At 37.1% G+C, this 25006-nt stretch overlaps 1 protein-coding gene across 14 annotated transcripts in view; it reads right to left on the bottom strand.

Moving 5' to 3' along the window:
- Positions 1-1011: 1011 nt before the first annotated feature.
- brip1 (BRCA1 interacting helicase 1) overlaps positions 1012-25006 on the bottom strand; it is a 53620-nt gene continuing 29625 nt past the window's right edge. For 4 of the 14 annotated variants that reach the window (XM_042739628.1, XM_042739631.1, XM_042739625.1 and 1 more), the window contains 5 exons: positions 23430-24092; positions 20965-21288; positions 20786-20879; positions 20649-20705; positions 1012-1235 (listed from right to left, as the gene is read on the bottom strand). In XM_042739628.1, coding sequence (XP_042595562.1) covers positions 20678-20705; positions 20786-20879; positions 20965-21288; positions 23430-24092 — 1109 coding nt within the window. In that variant the 3' untranslated portion in view covers positions 1012-1235; positions 20649-20677. Of the gene's footprint in view, positions 1236-7649; positions 7732-17637; positions 17722-20648; positions 20706-20785; positions 20880-20964; positions 21289-23164; positions 24093-25006 lie in introns of those variants that run through there. The other 10 variants (XM_042739634.1, XM_042739633.1, XR_006156577.1 and 7 more) reach the window with 9 other exon arrangements.

Genomic DNA, 25006 nt, shown 5'->3' on the forward strand with positions numbered 1-25006 from the left:
ATTGTGAAATCTTTATCCCAGTGGTCTTGAATAGGCTCCTTTGCTTTTCCTTCAATTTCGTTGGACTGTGTCTGTCCGGTTTAACAATATATGGTAGAAGAGAAGTGTGTGAGTTGAGAGTCTCATTGTCCAAATTTGTTCAATTAGCGCAATGTGACATCAGAGAATTCCTTTCAACCAGATGGAAGCTTAAAGAACGATCATTAAGAGAGAACCAGAGAACTCATCTGAAGTCCAAAACTGGCTGGGTTGGAAATCCTTGAGAGGTCGACAATGTAAAACAGCTTTTGCGGGCAGGCAGCCACAAGTCAAACTCAAAGAGAATGGTGTATCACTGGTAAGTATTGCAGTTCTAATGAATGAAAACAGGATGTGTTAAGGGAGCATATAGTGGTGAATTTACTCATACTACATCATCTTAAACTGGGAAAACTGACAATAAACACTCAAAATTCAACCCACCTGAATGTGTTAGATGCTAAAATTTCAGATGTGTTTTTTATGGACCGTTGGATGATTTTTGGTTGCGTGGTTAAGACATGTTTACTTTGTTGCCATGTTGATACTCATAATAAGATCTAACTAAAATTATCAAATTAATATCTAAGGATGTTTTTAAGAACAAATTTATTAAAAAATATTTTTATTTTAATATCAGCTACCAGCCATAAGGAAAAGTAATAAAATAAAAAAATAAGTGACTGCAGAATTTTGTTTTGGACATATCTTATATATATTATATATATATATATATAATATGGTTATATATATATATATATATATATATATACACATATATATATATATATATAAAATGGTGCATCACAAGAAATATGCTATAATGTATGAAATAATATTTATGATAATAATCCATAATTCTATAATGAATATATGCTATAATATGTTATAATGTTTTCACATGAAAAGTAAACAAAACACTGGATGAGAGTATCTGCTAAACTACTGTATGTTTTCATTTGATTCATTGATGAACAGAAGTGCTACTTGTGATTTTTGTGACTTTATTTAACTACAAACAAGTAAAAAATGAGCTGATTTGTATAAAGCAGGTTTCTCAGAACATAAGGGAAAAACACAGTCATAAAAAATATTGCCCTGTTGTGATAAAAATAAAAGGGACATTAAAAGGCAAATGGGAAATGCAGTTGATTCCTCCGAATGGGTCCCAGGGTATTGATTGTAGAGAACTGGACTGCTGATGAAACTAAGCAGACCTAAGGGGAAGGGAGGAAATGAGAACATCAGATTCTGGCTCTTTGAAATTCACCAAAAACATTTTGATTTACACGAGTGAGACACAATCCAAGAATGAATCCCATAAAGTACCAACAGAGTAATAGGACATATGAGCATGAAGTAAATAGCCATTGTATTATACATAACTTCAATGGAGTGCTGTTCTGTATTTGACTGGGTTCAAGTACAGGAAGTGTCATGTGGTACTTTAATATGCTTTTAAAAACTGAAACACTCTCCCTTACCAAATCCCATCTGATAAATCTAGGATCACTTAAAAAGAGCCCTCATTGTCATCTGATCAAAACTTAGCCGGGCTTTTTTTTTTTTTTTTTTTAAACCAAAGCTTTGGTAGCACATAAAAAGACAATCTGGACCTATAAGATTCATGCGATTTAACTTTCCAAATAAAAAGTCGTCTATCTCCATTAAAACAGAGCCAGGTTTAAGCCTCTCATAGAATACTCCAGTTTGTAGTATCTATCTACATTGGGACTGGGGGGGCATCTGGAACTCATTGGAGGAGATCTCCCTTGCCCTCCACTTGCAGCTTTCCCACTGTCGTCCCTAAATCCCGTCTGAGAGCCGCCTTGGCAAGGCAACTCTCTGACCTAGCAGCTTAAGTCACTCCTCCTTGTAAAACTTTGGAATCGGCTCTTCGAAGGAGCACTCAGAAGCATGCTTTAAATACTTTGAGGAGATTTAATATCAAGTCCATTATGGCCTTTTTGGAGCCCAGTAAATAGTCAATTAGTGGATAATTCTGATTCGATCCACATGCGGCCAGATCCGCTGGGGCGACCAGACAGCTTTGCATTCAGAGAGCCCCGCCAACACTCTTGGGAAAAAAAGGGGGTGACTGAAATGGGCGGGGCACCACATGTAGCCCTTTTTGTGCCTCACCTGCCCATTGCAGCAGCCATAAATGCTGTCAAGTCTAAGTTACTTTTTGTACTTTCAATGACTTTGGAATAAAAGCAAAGTCATAATCCCTCAAGCTGGAGTTGTTTGTGGTCTTGCTGCATTGGAACTGAGGGGGGTTGACTGATCTCAGCCGAGAGGGTGGGATTCAGGAGGAAGGCCAAATTGGGAGATTCAGAGGTCCAACTCAAGGCGGTATCCCTTGATCAAAAGGTACATCTGGTTGACTCCAATAAAACATAAACCCAACTGTAGAAAATTGGGGTCCAACATTGCTGAGTGGCTTTGGATAAAAGGACCAATAAAAATTAATAATTGTATAATATACATACTGCGGATTAGAGTTCGCTGGATGGATTAATCTTTTATCCATCGGATTATATAAAGGCCTGTGAGGTTGATATATAGTGTGCTGCGATGGCAGAAGAACACAGGCAACAAACAAGCTTAAATTTGGGCCTAATTTTTATAAAAGGCTATTTAACCAATCACAACAAAGCTTCACAAAGTGAACAAAGTTGATCTGTATCCAACTACATACTTCCCTGGAATACAAAGATTTTCAGAAAAACAGGATATGATTATAAAAACTGCTGTGGTTGGATTTGAGGACTACACATGCATAGTCTTCACATTACCTCATTGTTGCGTCACATTTGCTGGCCAACTTTGGCTTAGCATGTGAACCTGTGCGGGTGCAGAAAGTGCGGGTTCTGGATGGCAAATGAGTGTTTGAAAGCGTCATACGCCTTTGTGCACTTTAATACTCCACCTCTGCGCTCTCAACAGAATTTCTGTTGGGTCTAAAGAGCCAATCAGCTGCTAAAACACCAAGGGCTGCCCCTTTCTTAAGCCCCCCAATCTTAACACAGCATCCTAGAGTGTGTGCACAGAACCAAAAGGAAATGCAGGAAGTGTTGCACCGAATAAACCAACCAGCGAGAGGGTTGTTGCAGCATACACATGACCTATCAAGCAACCAATCAATGATTAAAGTAGCCGAGTCTGCTTAACTCTGTATTTTATCAGTGGTAGAGCAACTGTACAGGTCAAAGGCAAGAGTTCAGATTCCTTAGTCACATGACCAGGCACACAATTAGGCATTGCTTGTTTTGAGAACAAGGTGCAGCATTTTTTCTTGAGGAGACCTCCTCGAGTACAAAGCATCTTAGTGACGAAAATGAGTTTACAACAATGGATTCCTTCCTTCCACAGGTCCAACTTCCACATCAGAACTCCTTTAAAGGCATTAGTCATTTAAAGAAGTGGAAAACCAATTTGTTAAAGCTCGAGACACTGTTTATGCTTACCTCACTTGTACCAGTTCTGTTACTACAGCACATATTCCGTTTATTTGACCAAAATAACAAATGAATGAAGTCAAGACTTGACAGAAAAGACTCAATAGGGGCTGTCTGGAGTGTATAGTACTTTGGTTTAATGAATAGGGACAGGTCTATTCAAATAGACAAGGTATTGTGTGTAAGGAAAGGAGAATGCCTGCCAGTTTTCAACCATCTAGAGTGCCAATCCCCTCTACTGGCTGAACAAGCTTACTGCAGAGCCATGAAGGTGTTGGACAAATAAGGTTGTAATGTAAATGACACTGTTTCTTTGACAAGTTATTGGTTGTCCATATTAAACAAAACAAGGAAGAACAACATTGGAAGTGCAAATGTAATGTTAAGTTTTAAATGGATAGTAAGTAATTGGTGACAGAACCTGAGGCCTGTGTCTTCCAGAATCACCTCTGTCCCTTATAATGTTGCTCCCTGGAAAAGCTGGCAATCCCATAAACTGTGAGAGAAGATCTTAGGATTAGCCTGGAAAAAGCAACTGCAAAGCCCCTGGCTAATTCATTTGTCCTCTTTAAAATCCCAATTGAGATTCTCTGCCTCCCAAGACCTCACCTCCAGCTGATGCCTGTGCACAGATCAAGTGTTTAGTTTGACAAATACAGCTTATGGAAGATCAGGCCACCAGTGACAGACAGAGCAGGCAGAGGGGATAAGACCATCGAAAAGTGATTACCTGGCTAAAGGAGGAGCATAATACAACCTTGTTTGTCATTTTGCACGCTTTGCCAAGCAAATCCTGTAATGCTAATTAGCCAGATCCAACAGGCAAATAAAAATAAAACTAAAGCAGATTGGATTCGTGAGTCATCTGCCACGTCCACCTGTGGGCTTTCTGGAAAACTCACAGGTTCAGGTTAGCAGCATACGCAATCCGTTTTAGCACAGAATATGACACGTTAAAGGAATAAGGGTGATGTTCTGGAATCTAAGTAGACGTAAACGCAAATAAAACCATTACACAATCTTTAGCACAAAATTTAGCTGAAAACTGCAAATTAGATCCATAAGACACACTAATTAACATTTTTCTTTTTTACTTCAAAAAACAACATGGACAGATTTCTCCATGTACAAAAGAATCTCTAATACATGTATTTAAACAATTGGGAGACAGATCTAAGTTTAGCACAAACAGAATTTGAATTTAACAAAGGACAAATGTACTTTCCCGGGGCCTCTGGCCAAAAGCGATGCCAACTTGTGGCGCTGTAAGTGCCCTAAGCCTGTGATGGAAGGCAAACTAGAGGATTAAGGTCCTCAGTTAATGCTCAGAGAGTCTTTACAGGTGATTTGAAGCTCATCCTTGCTGGCTTATGTAAAGCTGTCCTGAGCTGATATGGCACCTTGGTGAGAACAGGTGTCTACTGCTTCATGTTGACAAGCTGCACGAAAAAAATGGGTCTGTTTAGTGACTATATAGGAAAACGACATGCATTAAAGGTCTTTTTTCTATATCAATAAAATGTGCTAAAGTGAAGCTAATAAAGTTAAAGCATTAATATTTAGTCAGTATTTACTTGTTTCTCAAAGCCATTGGTTTCTGAGCATTTATCGACATTAAAGTTCAACAACAAACGCGAATCTCAGCTGGGGATTTTCTGCTCAGTCTTGTGTAGCTGACCTTCGTGCCCTCAAGTTTGTTTTGACTCCCTCCAGAGGTAATGAGGGTAAACAAGTTAAGATTACATATACCAGTAAGATTCAGAAGATAAACGGGAGCACGCTGTATTACATCAAAATCAATGTTTCTACCTTTGACGAGCAGCCAAGCAAAACAGATAAAGTGGCAATTCACACAGGCGTCTGTGTTCTGGCTCGGAATGAAGGGCAATACACCTTTTACCTGTTGTGCTTGGACACCACTGAAACACTGCAGGAATGGTGGGTATGCGAAGAATGCTTGAAAGGTCACAAGATTAGTGACAGGTCGAGCTGTCATTGTCACGATCAGTGCCAGTTAACACATTATCTTTCTCATATCCTTATGTGTTTTAATAAGCCTCATTTTCAGTACTGTGGGTGGTTGTATATTAGTAGAAGGGCTACGCAAACAAAGATGCCAAGGTTAGACCACTCTAAATGAGTTTGAAAAGCCTTAAGAGAGCAGAAGAATGTTGTTTCTGTTACAGACGTGTGTTTACTTCAAGTGCTATTCAGGTCATTATTTGTGTGTTTGGTATGGCTTAAAGACAAACAACAAAAGAAACAGCTACTGAAGCAAGAAGGGCTTTCTTATATAAGCTGCTGCAGTTGCCCAGACCTCACATAAAATTCTACATATCAAATGAGCAAAATTAAAGTGTAATGCATGAATCCAGGTTTCTCACTGATATTTTCAGCTTCAGGCAGTTTCTTAGCATAACTTTTTAAACTTATCAAAATAGCAACAATAGAATGGAAATAAAATTGCCTAACCTTTTTTTTTTTTCAAAGTTTGATTCTAATCTTTAAACCTCGCAGACAAAACCAGCAAAACAATTTTTCCATTACCATCCTTTCACACGAAATGCAAATCATCAAATGGTAAAAACTGCAAAATACAGTAACTCTGAGAACTCTTTAGAAGTGTAAAACATATCAGATGGCTGTATGAAAAGGCAAATATGCTGCAGGCAGTGGAATCAGCGCTGAGAATGAGATTCCAGTTTACAGACTGTTCTCTGATGGCTCAGATAACTGTCTGCCACCCAAGACAGCAAATTTGATTACTTTGTAGCAAACACAAAAAGACAGTCTGGATTGTAATGTTTCTGCAGCTGTTAGCTTTTCTTAGATGTTCTGGACATTCAAAACCATGTCAAAAACAATGAGACAAAAATCAAAAAGGTATTTGTACTGAGTCAGTAGAGATTTAGCAGAGATTTCTAAGTCTGCCTGTCATTCTAAATTAATATGTGGAGGGAAATTTGGACTCATATACAAGCTCAATTTATTAATATATATATATATATATATATATATATATATATATATATATATATATATATATATATATATATATACACACACACACACACATATATATTATATTTAAAATATAAAAAGAGAGTATAAAATAAAACTAAAATAGAGCAAATGTATTTTTAATACTAAACTAAAATGAATAAAATTAAATACAATGTAAAATTATGCACATATGGTAAGGTATGGTACCACCTCTAGTCAAACAAGACTGATAAAAACAATGAAACTTCCACTGGAGGTTGATACGTCCACACATTTGGCATGTTGTACCAACATGCTTCAATATCTCATAAAAAAATCTAACCTTTTGACAGGCTGAACAAAGCATGAAAACACATTCCTTTCTACAGAAGAATGCTACTTTAGTAGCGAAATCAACCATGAAACTTTTTGCTGAAACTGAACTTCAACGTGTCCATACATTTTGCCATTGACATGGCACACCATTTACGTTAAATAAACAGCACGATGTCTGTTCATATCACTTGCATAAACCAATGACAAAGAAATTACAAACCAATTACACAACCTCCTCACCATTAATTAACAAAAAACACAAGAACAATGGAAACGAGACCCACTCAGGTCAGGCTAAAGTGACAGCGAGCAAACAGGGAAACATACCGTATAATACCTCTCTACTTTTCTTTTAACATGGTCTTTTGTTTCCCACTTTATCTGTTAATCTTCCTTCTGGTTTAAAATAAGCAGTCTGATATTTCTTTTACTCTTTTAGACATTCTGACTAAGTTTTTCCTCTCCAGTTAGGTACAGTTTCCCGACTATCATGGATAACACTCTCAATTCTGAAAGAGGTCATATTCTCAGTGACCTTTGTATATGGCTCAGGCCTTTGTCTTGTCATCTTCCACACCAAATCCAAGGCATGTTAGGTCAGGTGCAGCGTGGTTTGGAATCTGACACTGATGGATATCGAGAACGGCTGAGAATGTGACCTCAAAATCTCAACACCTGATATTAGACCACAATGGGGGTGGAGCTGACTGTGGTTGACTTGGCCATTGGTGAGAAAAGATCTTTGGTGCAGTAAAATATAACTAATACACAATCAATGATGATGAATATATCAGAATCCTTGCACACTGGGCCATACAGCAGGACATTACATTTGGCTAGTTTATTCCTTACCTCTTTCAACAGCATTGCTAACTGAATGCACAGTGGTTGGTTGACACATTTTGCTTATTTGCATGGGCACGGCTGTTTCCATCTGTTTAAAAAAAGGGAAAATAGCACCCATAAACCACAAGGAGAATCAGTCAGTTAGAATCACTGAGTTCCAAAACAAGAATCAAGGTAGGTTCACTAAAAATTAAGGGTCGTTAAAGTCTTATAAAATTAAACCACCATGAATCCCAGTTACAACATGTTACACAGAAACACTATGAACATTCCTGCTACAAAAAGACACCATGATCAAACTTTATCAAGAAAAACGCAAAGTTTAAAACACTTATGTTTAAAGCTCCAGTGCAAAGGTGCAATAAATGCATCATTTGCTCTTTTAGGTCACATTCTCTAGGCCAGTGTGATTCGTTTATAAATTAGCCAAAGGGCAGCATGAGTCTGGTAAGTTGCTCTATCCCCCAAATGACGCAACAGCTTGTCTCCTTCAATTCTTCATTCTCATCCGGATTGAACCAGCAAACATCCTTGTGTCACAAGAGTGGACTAGCGCCGGGTGTCTAAAGTGCAGGCTTAGTTGACATCCTGTCAGTGTACAAAACATGCATGACAAACAATCTGTTCGTGCACGAAGATGATTGAAAAAGCATGTTGTGAACTCAAAGCACACACAAATCTATAAATAATAAATCCATCAGTGGTCAGTTTTACCTTTTTGAAGCTTTTAGCTCGAGAATAAGGTGTATGCAGGTTAGTTTTTACCAAAATACGTGTATGAACCAGAAATATTAAAGCAAAAACAATAATTTATACCTGAAAGGATCGTGAAAGCATCATGTAAGATGTTGAAAATGGATGAATGATCCTAAGATAATACAAACACTCTTAGTCCCTCTTCGTGAGAGAAAAGTATTAATAGTACTGTTAGTTACAGGTGGCAGTCTCTGTGATGAATCACTTATTCATATTTATCTTGTGCTTAACAGCGAGAAGAAAATATTGAAACAAAATTAACTATTTATTAATGGTGTTAATCTAAATCAATCAAACGCTGACCTGGAAAACACTTTTGGTGAAGCTTGACTAGATATAAGCTTGGTGAAGCCTGTAGAAACATACATCTAGCCTCTCCCCAAACTCATGGCTTTGCTCACTTCTCCCTGCTCCCCAGTCCCCACCCTTGTTTGCTCTTTGGATTACTCTCATAGCTTCTGCCCCATTGGTCTTTGTGTTGTGTGTTTGTGTATACACTATGAGCACAAGAGTGAGAGAGCACACAACTCTTTTGTTCAAGTGACAACATGTGTGAGAAGGAGAATCCTTAGGCTTTCTCTGTTTTTAGCAGTAACACCCTTGCTGCCATTAGCAATCTGATTGCTAATATAAAACATCACTCTAAATTTTGCGTTTTAAAGAGGCTTAACTGTTAGTCGGGTAAATATTGACTGTTAGCAATTAAATTTTTGTTCATGAGCAAGATTAAGCAGAGCTATCAAGCCAGAGGCTATTGTGTACAGCGCAACAGAGGAGGAGACATCCATGACATAGAATTGCGTGACTCAAAATCATTTTTATTCCTTTGTCATCAGAAAAAACTGTTTGCTGTTGAAAATCAAAGGCGAGCAAACATACCTTACCGTGTGAAGAAAACATCGCTTCTGATCTCACCTTTGCTGTCACTAATAGACATGCTGGGATGTTGAGGCTCAATTTTATCCCTTATGAACTTATGGTTAAAAATGTTTGCAATTTTACAGAAAAAAAAAGATGCTACAGTAAAAGTGCTATAATAACAGCTACAGCTAAAACTGTAACCTTGCCATTCACAGTGAAAAAATATACTGTGAAGTAACACTGTATTACAATTTTATTGGAAAATGTTTGGATTTTTAAGTAAAAAGTATGAATTACCATAGAATCTATATTATTTTACAGAAAAACACAGCAACCGCTACATTTATGTTTTTCTGTACAAATATACAAAATGTTAAAACCGAGAAACCAAAGTTATTTTATTTTATTCCCAATATTTTTTTTGTAAACAATTATGCATATTTAAGGTTTTTACCATTGCAGAAAATATAAGTTCGATACAGTTAAAATTATCAGTTAAATTCAATGTAAAAACAACAACAACAACAAAAAAACTTACTATCATTACAATATAAAATTATTACAATTTCTAAGTTGTGTTAATATAAAAAAATTGCTTTGTATGAAACTTGTATTTTCAGCACTGGAAATCAGGATTTAAACACCAGGAGATGAATTTAGGCCTAAAAAGTTATTCTGGTCTAGACATAGGCATTGAAGGATCATTGTTTGCATGCTGTCAAGATGATGTTAGCTAACACTTATGAAACAACAAGTCAAGTCCCCCTGGGAAACCTTGTAGTTTTAGACACTCAATTAGTTTTGGGGGGTCAGCAATGTGTACTTTCTTTTCATTTTCTTTGCCTCTCCAGCGAGACGTCCTCATAATCTTCCCTTACACACTTTAAAACTCCAAAATCCTCCCAAGTACGCCAAAACACAATAGCCTGCTTCGGTACACAAAGCATTTTTGGTGAAAACTGCTAGGACAGACGAATGATTTGCCTGATACAAAGGAGAGACATTTGCTTGTGTTTGCATTGCTGATTGGTGGAGGCTTCCAGGAGTTTGAACAGCCGGTACTCTATGAGACGAGATTCAGAAGCAGATGTCCTCGCACCATTTGTGAACTTACATATCATCCACTTAGTGATAAGTAAATCTTCTCGCGACTCTCCCAAATCGTAAAGAGGAAAGTCCATTCATTTGAATAAACATAAAGAGGTGTGCAGAAGTGTAAGCGGACAGCGCCCCCTGTCTGCAAATCAAATGAGATGTAAAATAATGGAGTGGGAAGGCGTTTACTGATGGGGAAAAAATGACAGGGTGAAGTGAGCATGTCGGTGACACCTTGGCGCTCCCAAAGAGGAGGGTAATTAGAAATGGCGCAACTATCCAATCGACAAACTCAGAGATGCACTGTCCCTCCTCCCTCCTTCACTTCACAATTGGACACATGACTGGAGATGCACAACAGGGAGCTGAAGCCTCACGGGCAAAAAGTGGGTCACGAATGAAAGCCAATTAACAGACAATGATGGCGCATTCATATAAAGCACCCTAAAAATGAGGTTAATGGTTATATCTGGGTCATATGACTCCACAAAGATACTAATATAGCTCTAAAGCTAAGAATTGGTCTAAACATGACAGGGTTAACAGCTTCAGCCATATCTGTGTTGATCCCAGTGCAATGGGAGTGTGTGCTACGTTCACACAGCTGGTGGAGACACCTCTAAAGCTGTCTTTGTGTCTATGTCAATAATCCTGTTTGCCTTCTCATTATCCCAAGCTTTAACGCCTCCGACTCACCCCTAATTCTGCAAACGGCTTCTACAAAGATAGAGCTCAGCAGCGCTGCAGGATATGTGTATGGCAATTATAAACATGTTTTTGTTTCTAATGGCAATTCATTGTCTCTCATGGTCTGGGCGCAAACATTAACACATATGAAAGCAGAAGAGGATTGCGAGGGCTTCATCACATGATGACAGAACTGTTGTCACACGAACCCTTTTGGGGCTTTAGGAGAACGCAGTTCTCCAGCCAGTCCAAGCATGTGCCCTCTGAGGTCATACACAGCAACGATGTCCTGCTTTTCATAACACACCAGCAGCACACAGCCAGTGAGCTGCTATGGAGTTCAAGGGTTCAAGGGTGTATGGTTGACATCGCAGCTTTAATCGATGACCATGTATGAGATGATTGAGCAGAAAAGGAGGCAATGAATGCCAGTTGTGCAGAAGCATATTTGTACATATTTATGTCAAGCAGAGACAGCTGTGCTTCTTTGTTGTGACATGTTAAAATCCTGCTGCAGTCAAAGATGTCATCGGCTTTTTAAATGACTATGAAAGGCAGGATGTAGATATTGTAAGACAATGCGCGTAAGCCAGATCATGCTGGCAAAACAGCAATGCAGTGGAGCATACTGCCATCTACTGACCTTCAATGAATGAATGAATAAGTAAATGTCCTAATATATTAGTAATGAATGAATGTATTTAACTATTTAAAATAGTTTCACAAAATGAGATACATACAGGTATTTATATATAATAAACATATACAAACACTACTGTTCTAAAAGGTCAAGTTTTTTGAACGATTTTTTAAAAATAAATTACTTTTAATCAGAAAAAAATTATTAAATCGATCAAAAGTTATATAGAAGATATTTATTATTTTACAAAAGATTTCTATTTCAATTTCAAATCTATTCATCAAATAATTTTAATAAAAGCATTATGTTTATTCATATATTATTATATGAAAAAGCATTAGTTAAAATCATTTGATTGATGACGTGATGCTGAAGCCTGGAGAAATGGCTGCTGAACACTCACAAGATTTTTCAGGAGACAGCTTTGCCATCACAGGAGTGAATTGCTAAAAAAATTTAAATAGAAAACAGTTATTTTAATTTTACTGTTGTTTTAATGCAATTTTAATTACTGTAAATTAATGCAACCATGGTGAGGATTCAAAAATATTAAAAATATCTTGCCGACCCCTATTTACAATATAATTGTAAATATAAATGTATAAAATAGCTGTAAATTTGACTACATAGTCAAAATGCTTTTCATATAAACACACTGATTAAAAAAAAAAGGCAACCAGAAACTGAGTGGCTTGGTTTTCAGCAAACAAAAAAAGAAGAGGGATATGCCGAGTATGAGAGCACCTCAATCTCTATAAACATAATTGAAAACAAAGCTTATCACTGCACTTTCCTGTGTTCTCAAAAACAATGCTTTGTTGGGTGCGATTGCAAAGTCATAAAGAGAAAGCAAATACAGGTCGTAGTGCGAATAGACAGCCACAATACATCAGAGCCATGCTTTAATGTAACACCTGCTGTCCAGGCCTGCAAGTCATTGTGCCCCTAACAAGGCACTCAGGGGCATAAAAGTGCAGTGCTCCCTGGACGCTTTTGTGGCCAGCTATGACCGTGTTTGCTTTCGAGGTGTTCTCCTGGTGCGACAGCGATGCTCTCATTGTCAGAAAGCCCATGGGCTTTGTGCGCTGACACGCAGAGGAAGGGAGGGGAGCTGCAGATGCGTGAGTGTGTCTGGACCTCGGCCAGTGGAGCTTCTCAACAGCGAGAGGCACCTGTGCTGACACCTCCCCTTGTTATTTTACATAAGTAATCCCTCGCTTGCTAAAGCATACAAACTTCTGAGCACGGATCCTTTCACCACAAAAGTGCCTTTCATCCTTTTGGAAAATGACAGCACTGACTTGTTTTCAGTTTCTAAGGTATCACCTCTCTTGTTGTTGCGAAGATTCTGGCTTAGGGCTGTTCTGACACCATTTAGTTTTTTGGGTGTGATTCCTGGTACTAAGCTGGGAGATATTGTATTAAAAGTGATGGTATTTTATCTCTTTGACTGTGGAGTCACACCTGCTTCTGGTCAACTTTTATTTCACTGTGAGGAAATATAACCGGTTACCTTCCGTAACACTTCACAATAAGGTTCAATTTGTGACATTAGTTAATCTAAGTATCTTGAACTAACAATAAACAAAAAATATAAAGCATTTCTTCATCTCTGTTAATGGTAACCTATATATATATTAATTTTTTACATTTCAATTTTAATAAACTCTAATAACTGCAATATTACAGTGGAAAACTATTTGTTACATGCCTAACACAGAACAAAATGCAATAAACAACAAAAAAAAAAAACAAATAAATAAATTAACATTAGTCTGATTTAATAAATGCTTTGTTTAATTAAACTATTTTAAAGTATTTTCTTAACATGCTGAACTTTTGAAAATGTACTTTTGAATTATGAACTGAAAGAAAAAAATACATAAACATTAGCCTAATAAATGTTATAAAAAGATAATTACCCGAACACTTAATAAATTAACCAATGTTAATGAATTGAACATTACTGCAAAATGTTATTCAGACTAAGATAATGCCAAAAGTTATTGCAGAAGAAACTTGAAGCATGGGGGGAAAAAAAGACGAGATAGGTTCAATGAAGTTGTAAAAATAAAAGTCAACTACTCAGCAAAAAATGCGATCCGAATTCCCACTAAAAGACATTCTTTACACAGCCGCGCTTTAGATGACAATTCATTAGTTCTTCATAACTCATTCAATCTTTGTTATACTGAATCTTTTGAAACCCTTGAGACATTTGGCACCGTTGGCTTGTGTCCATATGCTAAACTTCCACCTCTGAAAGGCCTTAAACCGGTTTCATCAATTTGAAAATGAACACCACTGATCTTGGGTCGCGCTGAGCGGGATTAAAGGCAACAGGAATAAAAATACTGAAAAGAGGCTAAATAAACAGTTGCCTTTCTCATAACGCTTGTGCACTGTGTAATGGTGAGTCAAGGCAAGCACTGAGTGTTAAGAAAATGTGCATGCATAATTCACCCACCCTCTGTCTCTTACACAGTCTTTCTGTCAGCCTCTGCCGTTTGACTGCCACTTTGAAAGTCCTCTGAAGTTGCCTCTCGACACAGAGGCACAAAAGGGAAGGGTGCGTCTTAGTGTGTGTGTCTGTGTATAAATCCTACATCGGAGCTGTCTCTGCCTGCACATTAGGGCAGATGTCTGTCAGCAGAGTTCATTTGCTTAAACAAACCGCCGTGGCACTCCACATGTGGCCCCCATTCATTAGCGTGGCACTTGAAGCCGTGTGTGTTTTGACACACTGTGTCTCAGAGCTTCCAATATTTACACAACCACAGACCACCTACATTCTAGCGAGGCACACAAATGCGCTCACAGGCGTGCATACGTGCTTCTAAAGCATTCAATTTTCACTTAGGTTTCCTTCACTCATTTGCAAGCTCTGACACTTAACCAGAGAGAGGAGGAGCTGGGCATTCTCTCACAGCCTGGAGATTTTTTTTTTCACACAAACCTCTACAAACAGATGTAGCATCCATCATTCTGGGCCAGGCTGGCAGCTGGATTTAACAGTAGACGATTGATTGGCTTCTCTGATGAAATCGCTATCAACTTGTTAAGAACATGCTTACTGTTTACTTAGTAATGGTGCTCTGGCACATTGCATATGTCAGAATAAAAAAAATGTGCATATGTGGACACCAATGTAATTAAGATTATTATGGAACAAAACTATTTAATCTGGTAACATCCAGTATAAATTATTAATACAACATTTATTAAAGTTAACTTATAAATATACAAGTGTTCTTTGTTAATCCATGTGCATAATATACCACTTGAAATGTCAAAAATGGATTAATACAGAAATGAACAATAACCAAGATTAGTAAAAATACTATCATTTCACATTATAGCATTAAGTAATGATAATGTATAAAAAACTTATTGTAAAGTGTTACAAGTGATCTAGTAATAATTATTAGTATTAAAACCACACAAAATATTTGCACTTTTTCACTGCCTACGATAATTCTGCAAAATTCTGTGAAACAGATTTATATTAGGTAATGCACCTAAAGATGTGTGTGCCTAACTGCACTCTAGAAACGCACAGAACGGTAATATCTATAGCTTACACTAAAAAAAAATTTATACCAGGAAAAAAGCACTGTCATACCAATGTGACAAACCATAGGATCAGTGTCTTTTTTGAACAAAGTCCAAACAAAGATAAACATGTACACATGCAGGGGAATATGAGGGAAATAAATGGACCTTGTGTAGAATTTATGACCTGCTTGTTATCAGACAAAATAGCTTGTCTGCAGCATTTAGATGGCAGCAAATCACTAACAGCATGGAACGTCTAACAACAAGGCCCATAGTCGTTGATTTACATTTAACCTTACATTTAGCCTCTTGACATTCTTTGGTGAGCAGGAGACAGACCCACAAGAACATGGTTATTTAGCACCCTGGGCAGGAAGGAGTGCTCTCTCCTCCAATAGGAGTAAGCGCTGAGGCTTATAGCATGGCATGAAGACCGCCAAGGCTCATAGCTTAAGTAATCCTCGCAACGATCAGCATCGAGGAGACAGTTCTCCCAGAGAAGTGAACTTCACAAGCCTTCCACCCAGCCTACAGTGAAATCAAAAACACATGGTGGAATCAGACAACTTTATAGGCACCTAGCTCACAAAACAAGGGGAATGTGAGGTAATATATGAGCAGTCCAGCAATACCACAGCAGAACAAGACAATGAGAGGTTGTTATCCATTGTCTGGTTGATTTGCTGTTCTCTGTGGCTCTGTACCAGACCATGCTTTTACCTGAATCACAAAGAAAGAATTCAAAAAAGTCTCTGATCAATCTAAGCCATGGTGCGTCTGACTATTGGAAGCAGCTAGATCCAAAAGGGTTGAAAACACGGTAACTGGAGATGAAATAAAAATAAACGTTTAAAAACATAACTCTGAAACACTGGCAGTCCAGACCAAGTTGGGATAAAGTCCCCCCAAAGACAGAAGTATGCTGCTTGGTTCAATATAAGGTCCATCAGCATCTCTATTAAAAAGTCAATTTTATTGATTCACTGATGTCAGCAGCAATGTTTAACTATATTAATTAACAAACAACACATGATTTCTTTATTATAATTAAGAAATCAATTTCCTACCAAATGGAAATGACAATAGGGAGTTACCAAATAAGTGTTTAATTGATTTAACTGATGGCCACTGAAGTACTTAAAACTACATGAAAGTGCCATTTGTTAGTGGCTAAATCTTCAGATACTCTAAGTACTGTACATGTATATGGGAAAAAAACATAAAAAATATAAATAAATTAAAATAAATAAATACAAAAATATGAATAAAACCAAAATTAATTAAAATAAAACTAGTATTCGACACAGTAAAAAAAATAAATACAAAATAAATAAAATAATTCACCTATTGGCAACAAATTAATTACGACTTTATAATTAAGCTATACACATGAGGTTAAACTCAATCACCTTACTAACAAGTGGCCTCTATGATATCACACATATCATATGTACATATACGAAGAATACAAATTATTAAAGGCTCAAAGTAAACAACAGAGGATGAACCACAACAAAGAATGTCTATACTCAGATCAGTCTACTTATCAAATCGTTAAGTCAGATTAAGCGTCTAATTCTGAATAAACCTCTGAAAGAAATCCGGGTTTATTATCCAAGGGGCTCCAAAACTATAACCCAAGCCAAGATTTGACAGCTGTGTCTGCAGACAGATTGAGGGGGAGATGTTTAGGAACTAGGATGATCAAAACCACCCAACAGCACCTTCAGACCCCCAGACTTGAAAATTACACAAACTGTTATACAATATATCTCTTGCTTATACTTAAATCAACCATTTACAATAATTTAAACTGTTGTAGTTTTAAAGACCCAAACACAAGTGGCATATCAGACTCATTCTTTGTGTGTTCCTTAATGCCGTTGTCTGCTCATGAGCCAATTATTGCCGGAGATTATAGGTCTAAACCTCTAACAGAGCCTCTTCAGCCCATAAGCGTTTTTATTCGGATTCTAGGCTGTAAAAACTGGCATCCAAGCCAGCACAAGATGGTAACATGACAGACAGATTAACCAAAATGAGGATTAGCTATCCATTACATTATAGATTACGCCTCACCTGCCTAGTCGCATCCCCCTTTGGGAGAGAGAGAGAGAGAGAGAGAGAAAAAAAAAAAGGATTTATCAAGACTGGTGCAGACTGTTGCTGTAGCAACAAACATTCAGTGACTAGGCAACCACCTGTCCACAAGCCACTCCTAGTTAAAGCACCCAAACCCAAAACACAAGCAGTTACAACATCACCCCACCCACCGGCCCTAACAATGCTATCACAGCTTCTGGCTAACAACTTCCTTTGCTGTGCAACGTGACGCCTCGGTGACACATGGCCTAAGATGTAGTGTAAAACCTGAGTTCATGTCCTGTTTGTTGTGTTTACCTTTTCATATCCAAGTCCACTGCTCATATTGAAGAATGGATCAAGGTGGGAGTCAAAGATAGAAGAATAACTTGGATTCTGTAACTTAACATACAAAAGGCGCTGTGACATACAAAACATCCACATAAATCTAAATATATGAACTTATGGTCGAAAACAAATTCCCAAAGCCCCACCAAGATATTCAAAAGTGATTAAAATATTATTAACACAGTATGAAAAAGGCTTAGTCATCTGGCAAATAAATGAAGCAATGTTTTCTTTTGTTTCATCCAAAAAGCAGTGAAGTGAAAAGCTCTGCTCTGAATGATCACATTTTATACTCAGTGAAGCGTGATAATTTCCTCTCATGAGACAAAATGATCCAGTTTAATTACAAATATAACGTTAACCTCCGTAATGGGGTCAGAGTCTGTCAACCTTCCTTCTCCACATTAAAAACCACCAAACTATGCCATGTGTGCCGAGCTCCCTACAGGCTGTGAATAATGGCCAATTATTTAATGTGCCCTCAATGTCCTCGCCCATTATGAATTAAAGTTTGGACAGCGTTGAGAGGTAACGGCTGAGACTAACATTTTTGCGAGCTTTCGAGCTTTGCTCTGAGACAAAGACAAAAGGCCAAGGGGTGGGGGAAGAATGGTGGGTCAGCGGTATCGCAAAAGCAAGGATTGCAGGGCTGGACAGCAGATGAAACCACCATTACATACCAACGGGAGATGTTTAACATCGTGCGATGGTGGCCATGTGAATGACAGGATGACAACTCTGGGGAGTCTGTCGGTCCCATGCTACACACCCAATTGGTGGTCAGGCTGGACGGGTGAGGCTAGGACTGGAGGGTGACGAGAGCCGACTGCACCATAAGTTTAAAGCTGCTGGTGGGCTGTAATAAAGATGGCTACAGGACATTTTCCACACGTATAGCATCTAATATTTTATTTAGCAAAATTCGTAATTTAAAAAATGTATTTTTACAGTTTAACAAATGGCATCAACAACATATTTGGTGGCACTGAATTGGAATTGATTTTTTGTTAAAATATAAATTAATAATAGGGCTGTGCAATATATTGTTCCATAATGGATTTTTCATATTGTAAAGTTGTGATGCCTAAATTTAAACTTTTAAACATTTTTGAGAAAATTTTATATCAGCCTTTTATAATTATCTATAAAACTAAAATAATTATAAGAGTATTGACATGAATTCCAAATAATTGTTACATTTCTACTACTAAAAAAAACCCCACTACTGTTCAAAAGTTTGGTGTCGGTATGATTAAGTCTCTTATGCTCGCTATTGTGTTGTATTCTATTCTATAGTATTTTTATTTTTTCCCCTTAAATTTTACAATTTCTCTATTCCTGAGATCTGAATTTTCAGCAGCCATTATTCAGTCTTTAGTGTCACATGATCCTTGAGAAATCATTCTAATATGCTGATTTGGTTCTCAAGAAAAATTTCTAATTATTATCAATGTTGAAAACAGTTGTGCTGATTAATATTTTCATAGAAACTGTAATATATATATATATATATATATATGTATATATATATATATTCAGGAAAGTTCAACAGAAGAACATTCAGTAAAATATCTTTAGTCACTTTTGATCAATTTAATTTGGATCTTAACAACAACTAAAACCTTACTAACCCCAAACTTTTGACCAGAAGTGCAAAAAAATAAAAATAAAAGTGTTTTGACATTATAATATGTTGTCCTCAGTTGATGGGTCATCTGAATCCAGACACACCATACGCACTGAAAAATTACGACTACTCAAGCTCTGCAGACTTTGTGGATCAATAAACTTCTGTTCATTTGTAGGGGTGCAGACTATAATAGCCTAATACCAACAAACCAATAAGCCCTTCTTGTATGATTTTGATCAATACTTCACGGAATGATAAACTGATTTATACAATATTGGATATAGACTGGACTTAACAGCGTTTTTAATTTGTAAAATATATACAAACAACAACAAAAAATATTTTATTATACCTCAATTGTGTTTTTTAAGTACCTCATGGCTTCCTTTTCTTGTCTAAGTACCTGTCTGGTTCTGATTGATTTAATTAAAGCTCAAGGACTTCCAATCAATAAGGATTTTTTTTCTCCAGTTTGAAGAATTCATTCCATATGGTATCGTACACAAACATGGTAGATGTTTTTTGTATAGGGTGCATTCATCTACGCGCTCTCACCTAAAATAGAAGTAAGTGCTGGCCTAATATTGACTCGGTGTCAGCAGACCAGCACAAACAGCAAAAAGACAAGCTAATGTTTTAGAGGTCATGTTTGCTTAGGCTTTCCCTTAGTGACACAGAACCTCATCACTAAGAATTTAAATGGGTTATAAAAAGGAAAATAAACCTGTCTATTGTTCTACCACAAATATGAAGTTAATACAGTACAAACTGCAATAGAGGTAATGTAAAAATTGTTGTCACAAAAATATTCAAAAGGCATAAATAAGTAAATTGTTTTGCCAGAAAAGTAAATTATTTGGCACTCTGAAAGACCTTACAGGGTCAAAATTCATCACGGCCTGTTTGCCCTTCTGTCAGGTGAATAGGACACTGATCTACACAGGATATAGCAGATAGTGACGGTTTGCATAAGCAGGAGCTTATGCAAACCACACCCCATTGGGACATTAATGGTGTAAAGCACTTGAATGTGGTCTTGTCAGACTACAGCAAACAGTTCACTAGATGTAGGCTACAAAAATTACTTTTTAAATATTATTACTGTATTTTTAGCAAATAAATGAGTGTAAGAGATTTCTTTCAAAAACACAGAAAAATTATGCTGACCCCAAACCGTTTAACTGTAGTGTCCAATACACATACGTTTATATTTAGCAGTAAACAAAATGCTCTGAACAAACAAGTTTTGATCATGTTAAAAATGGATCAAATACTTTTTTGGTGAGCACAGAGCACTAGGAAACTGTGGAGTGGTTTGTTTTGGCAACAGCCAAACCCTAGTCTCACTTACCTTGGTTAAAGACTCCAGTTCAAATTCATTCACAAAGGCAGATTGACTGGATAACCACTGGAATAGAAAGGCTCCATGTCACAAAAGGAAAATTCAACCACTGAGCATCCACTGCAAACTGCCAACACTTGGCTAACCTCTGTGTTTGGGAATGTCTGCCCTCAGATGCCATTTTAAGCTTCTTTGGGAGCCTGTTCTTCCTTGAATATGATCTGTGAACTTTGATTCCTGCTTATTGGATCATAGAAATAAATACAAAATACTAAGATGTGTGTTAGTACATTAAATTTAAGGACATATAAGCAGATATTCCTACCTGTTTGGGTCTCTAAGCTGTCTTTTGGTACTGATACATTCAGTAAAGGTGTAGGAAGCAAAGGTTCAACTGCTATACAAGTGCCTGTTTCACTAGTTCTTCTCTCTCTTTTTAACCTCTCTGCAGATGGCGCCTCCGCTTCCACAATTTTCTGCTGGTTACCTCTTTGTGTCTGCTCTCTTTCTTTTCTGTTCAGGATGTGGCCTTTCACTCTCTGGTTTAAGTCTAGTTTAAGTGAGGTTGGAGGCCTTGAACTAGATTTGCGTGGAGCTTGGGACTTCACTGGCACTCTCTCCCTGATGCTTGTGTCTGAACTTTGACCTGCTGAATTCAAGCACATGCACCTTCAGAATGAGCACTGAGAAAATCATAATGCCTGAATAGAATAATGCTTAAAACAGTGGAATGAGCTTTATTGTACAGCACTGCTCTTATTAAAAAAAATAAAAAAAACCTTACTGATTTTGAAGAGACAAGGGATGAATTAGGCTATTTCAATGAAATGTATTAGTTTAATAAATGGCTAGCTGGGGTAGGGTCCAACTGTTTTGCAGTTATGCATGGCTGCAGACAGCTTATTATGATGTCTTGAACTACACATATTCTCATGCCTTAGCCTTTAGCATCCTCATTCAGATTGATACTAATGGGCCGGTCTCAGCCCGCCATGCAATTACAATAACGAACTGGCTGCCTCTGCACAGGGCAGATGAAGAAGGATGAGCTTTAATAAAATTTCTTCCTTTGCCCCCACATTAACGGTGTTGCCGTTTAAGCCCCTCTAACGAGACAAATCCTGTCAGGCTAATGGTGGTTAATTTGCTAGAGCCTCCCCCTATTTGCAAAGTCTCAGGAAAGAAAAAAAAATAATTTGATATGTTCCTCAGAACATAATGAGAGTAATAACATATTTTAGAGTCCATTTTCATTCTTATCACTGTCAGACTATTCGAATATTGCTGCCAGTAACAACACCTTTCAAAAATATTATCTAAAAAAGCATTATACTTTAGATGTGGAACAAGCACTGTAACCACATACTGTCATATTTATGTATTCAAATACTAAGACACCTTTTTCTAGTTCTGCTAAGAGACATAGTAATAGAAATTTTTGTCCAATTGGTTACTGAGAAATTTTCTAAATTAACATGTTTACAAAAAAGAAAAAAAGAAAAAAAAAATTCATAGGGTCTTGGACACAAAGAGAGAGAATAGAAATTCTGTTAGATAATAATAATAATAAAAATTTATAGAAGCAAAGGTCATAGTTAATGGTTTGTTAATAGTGAGAATCGAACCTTAAAATAAAGTTTGACCAATAATAATCATAATAATAGCTTGCTTTGTTGTTCTTTGTTGCTCCAAGTCATGGAAACAAGATGAGAGAGGAAGGAGTAACATGTTATTTTTTAAATAAAAACAAAACTAGTAAATACAGAAGCCCAGAACACGCACTATTAAAAAACATTAGGGTGGGTTGCACAAACAAGGATTAAATTAAGCAAAGCAAAGTTTTTATTTTAAATCGAGTTTTGTTGCACGCACCACTTAATTTTAAATTGAAATTAACAAATTGGGGATTGGAATTCTAACCTGTGATTGAAACCTCCATCTAAGAGTAATTAATTATCTCCACCATGATGGATTCGTCATGTAATTAAAAATAATCCTTATTTGTGCAACCCATTACAGTATTATTATTTTATTTAAACAATTAATTAATTAATTAAAATAAACAATTACTTATATTTTTAATAACACTACTACTAATAATTACAATTTACATAATTACAATTTTAATTACCACTTTACTGAAAATATTTTACTATAGAATTAGCCCGGTTCTAAGCATTATTATTTGTGTGTTCATGTAACATAATCCTTCACGCCATGTCATTTCTTAGAGCTTTTAGTGAGAGCGAGACAGAAAAAGGCAGCTTTATGTGTCTGTTTACAGACACACATGCCCTTGGCGCCCCGGCCCCCAGCACTACACAGCTGCCCCCCGTTTACATTCAGAGTTCACACAAATAAAACTTTACTGGGCTGTAATTTTTGAGTAAAAATGCAGAACCTCTCAGCCGAGTGAAATCAGCCATGTACACCCCCTCCCCACACCTTCCAATTTTTAGCCCCCACAGTACAGTACATCTTATTAAAATCAACTCCGTCAAGACATTACATCACACAGAGGAGGATGTGCTTGTCACTTATTTTAATAATTCTTATAAAAGATACACATATTCTCAGAAGCTTATTAAAGACCGATCAGAGGCCGTATGTTGATTTTTGGGGGTATGATTAAAATGTTCATTATTACACCAAATATGACACAATAGACTTGCATACATTCGCTCTTTTCTTTCTTCATCATACACAAAGCTAAACATAATCAGTCATCAATTGTAATGATGCATGGCTGGCTAGTTGGGAGCACATGTTTAAAATAGTTGGTGAGTTTACCTGATGCTGCTGATGTGCTGGGCCTTTTCTGCCTACATCTGGAGAGTCTACGTAACCGACTACTGCTGGCGCCAACATCTGTCCTGCAGTTTAAACCTGTCTGCTCTGTACTACCCTGTAACAATGTGTTGTCTGGGACAGTGCTGCTCACAAGGTCTTCAGACAATGTCCTCTTTCCTTCCTCGGAACCAAAGAGGTCCTCTAAAAGAACACTGGCTGTGCTATTAGCGAGAGGATGGCTGACTTCTGGAGATTTCTCCATCTCTGTAGTCTCTTCTTTCTCCTCCTCAGCTCCTTCAAAAAGCTCCGGGCTGTAGAAGATACTTTGTTCATCCTCTTCAGTATCTTCATTGTCCATTCTGCTGGTGGTGTCCTTTGAAGTAGAGGCAGGTATCACAAAAACCTGCTCAAGTTGAGGTTCAACTGAACTGTCATTTAAGTCAGGAACAACATTTATTTGGTGCTTTGGTGCCACAGAAATGACTTCATGCTTAACTTGCTTGTTGATCACTGAACTTGCATCTGGCTCGGATTGAAAAATAGGAGTCTTGAATTGGCTACTGACTGGAGTGGAAGCGAAGAGGTGGCTTGTAGGCCATGGTGTCCTTTGGACATTATGTTCTCTGCTTGGTTCAGATGGATGCTGCATATTCTTTTTGTTACCTGTTCAAACAGACAGTCACAAAGACATCTAAGTGACAATTATACAAAACGCTTGGGTGTGTATACCAGCTCAAATGTATGCCTCAAATCAGAATCTTCGGTTAAAACAATACAGCCTGCATTGTTCGTCAGACAAAACACGTTTGAGGGTTAGCTTTGATTAAATGGTGGACCACAGGGTCTCTATGATAATTGCATATGGGGCTTTAGGTTTGGGTCTACAATATGGTTTATATGTCTGAATGAGTGGAGTCCCTGATTTGTTCTTAAGTGTACGCAAATACTCACGCTCAATCTACCACAAACAAAGGTCAAAGGGCTTTCATTAAAAGCAACAGTCTGACATCTGCTCATCCCAATGCTGTTCAGTCAGTCAGGGGCCACAGAGTCTGACAGGGGCAATGAGGAGTGAAGAGCGTGTACAGCACACACGCATTGATGTACATGCCACATAAACGCACGCTCACTTACCACATGGTTTTACATAAAGGTTCCAACAATATTAAAGAAATAGCTGACCCAAAAATACATTTTGTCATTGTTTACTCACCCTCACATTGGTTTAAATCTATTTGACTTCCTTAGATTTCTTTGGTAAACTAAAAGAAAACTCTTGAAGAATGTACTGATCACTTGTTTACATGAACTAGAGTAAAAGTTCTAAGTTTCAAAAGAAATTAATAAATAATAATAAATAAATAATTAGTTATAATCAGTCATTCTTCTATTTTGTTCGACAGCAAAAAAAAAAAAAAAAAAACATGTTAATTTACAATAAAATTATTTTTAAAATTTTCTGTGAACTTTTCCTATAAACGAAATGAAGAGCAAGATGTAAATAATCCAAAAAGGTCTCATTTTAAAAGACAGAAATAAAAGAACTGCATGGAAGTTACTGGCCTTTAATGGAGTGT

This window comes from Cyprinus carpio, chromosome B15, assembly GCF_018340385.1.
Source record: "Cyprinus carpio isolate SPL01 chromosome B15, ASM1834038v1, whole genome shotgun sequence".
Taxonomy (NCBI): Eukaryota; Metazoa; Chordata; class Actinopteri; order Cypriniformes; family Cyprinidae; genus Cyprinus; species Cyprinus carpio.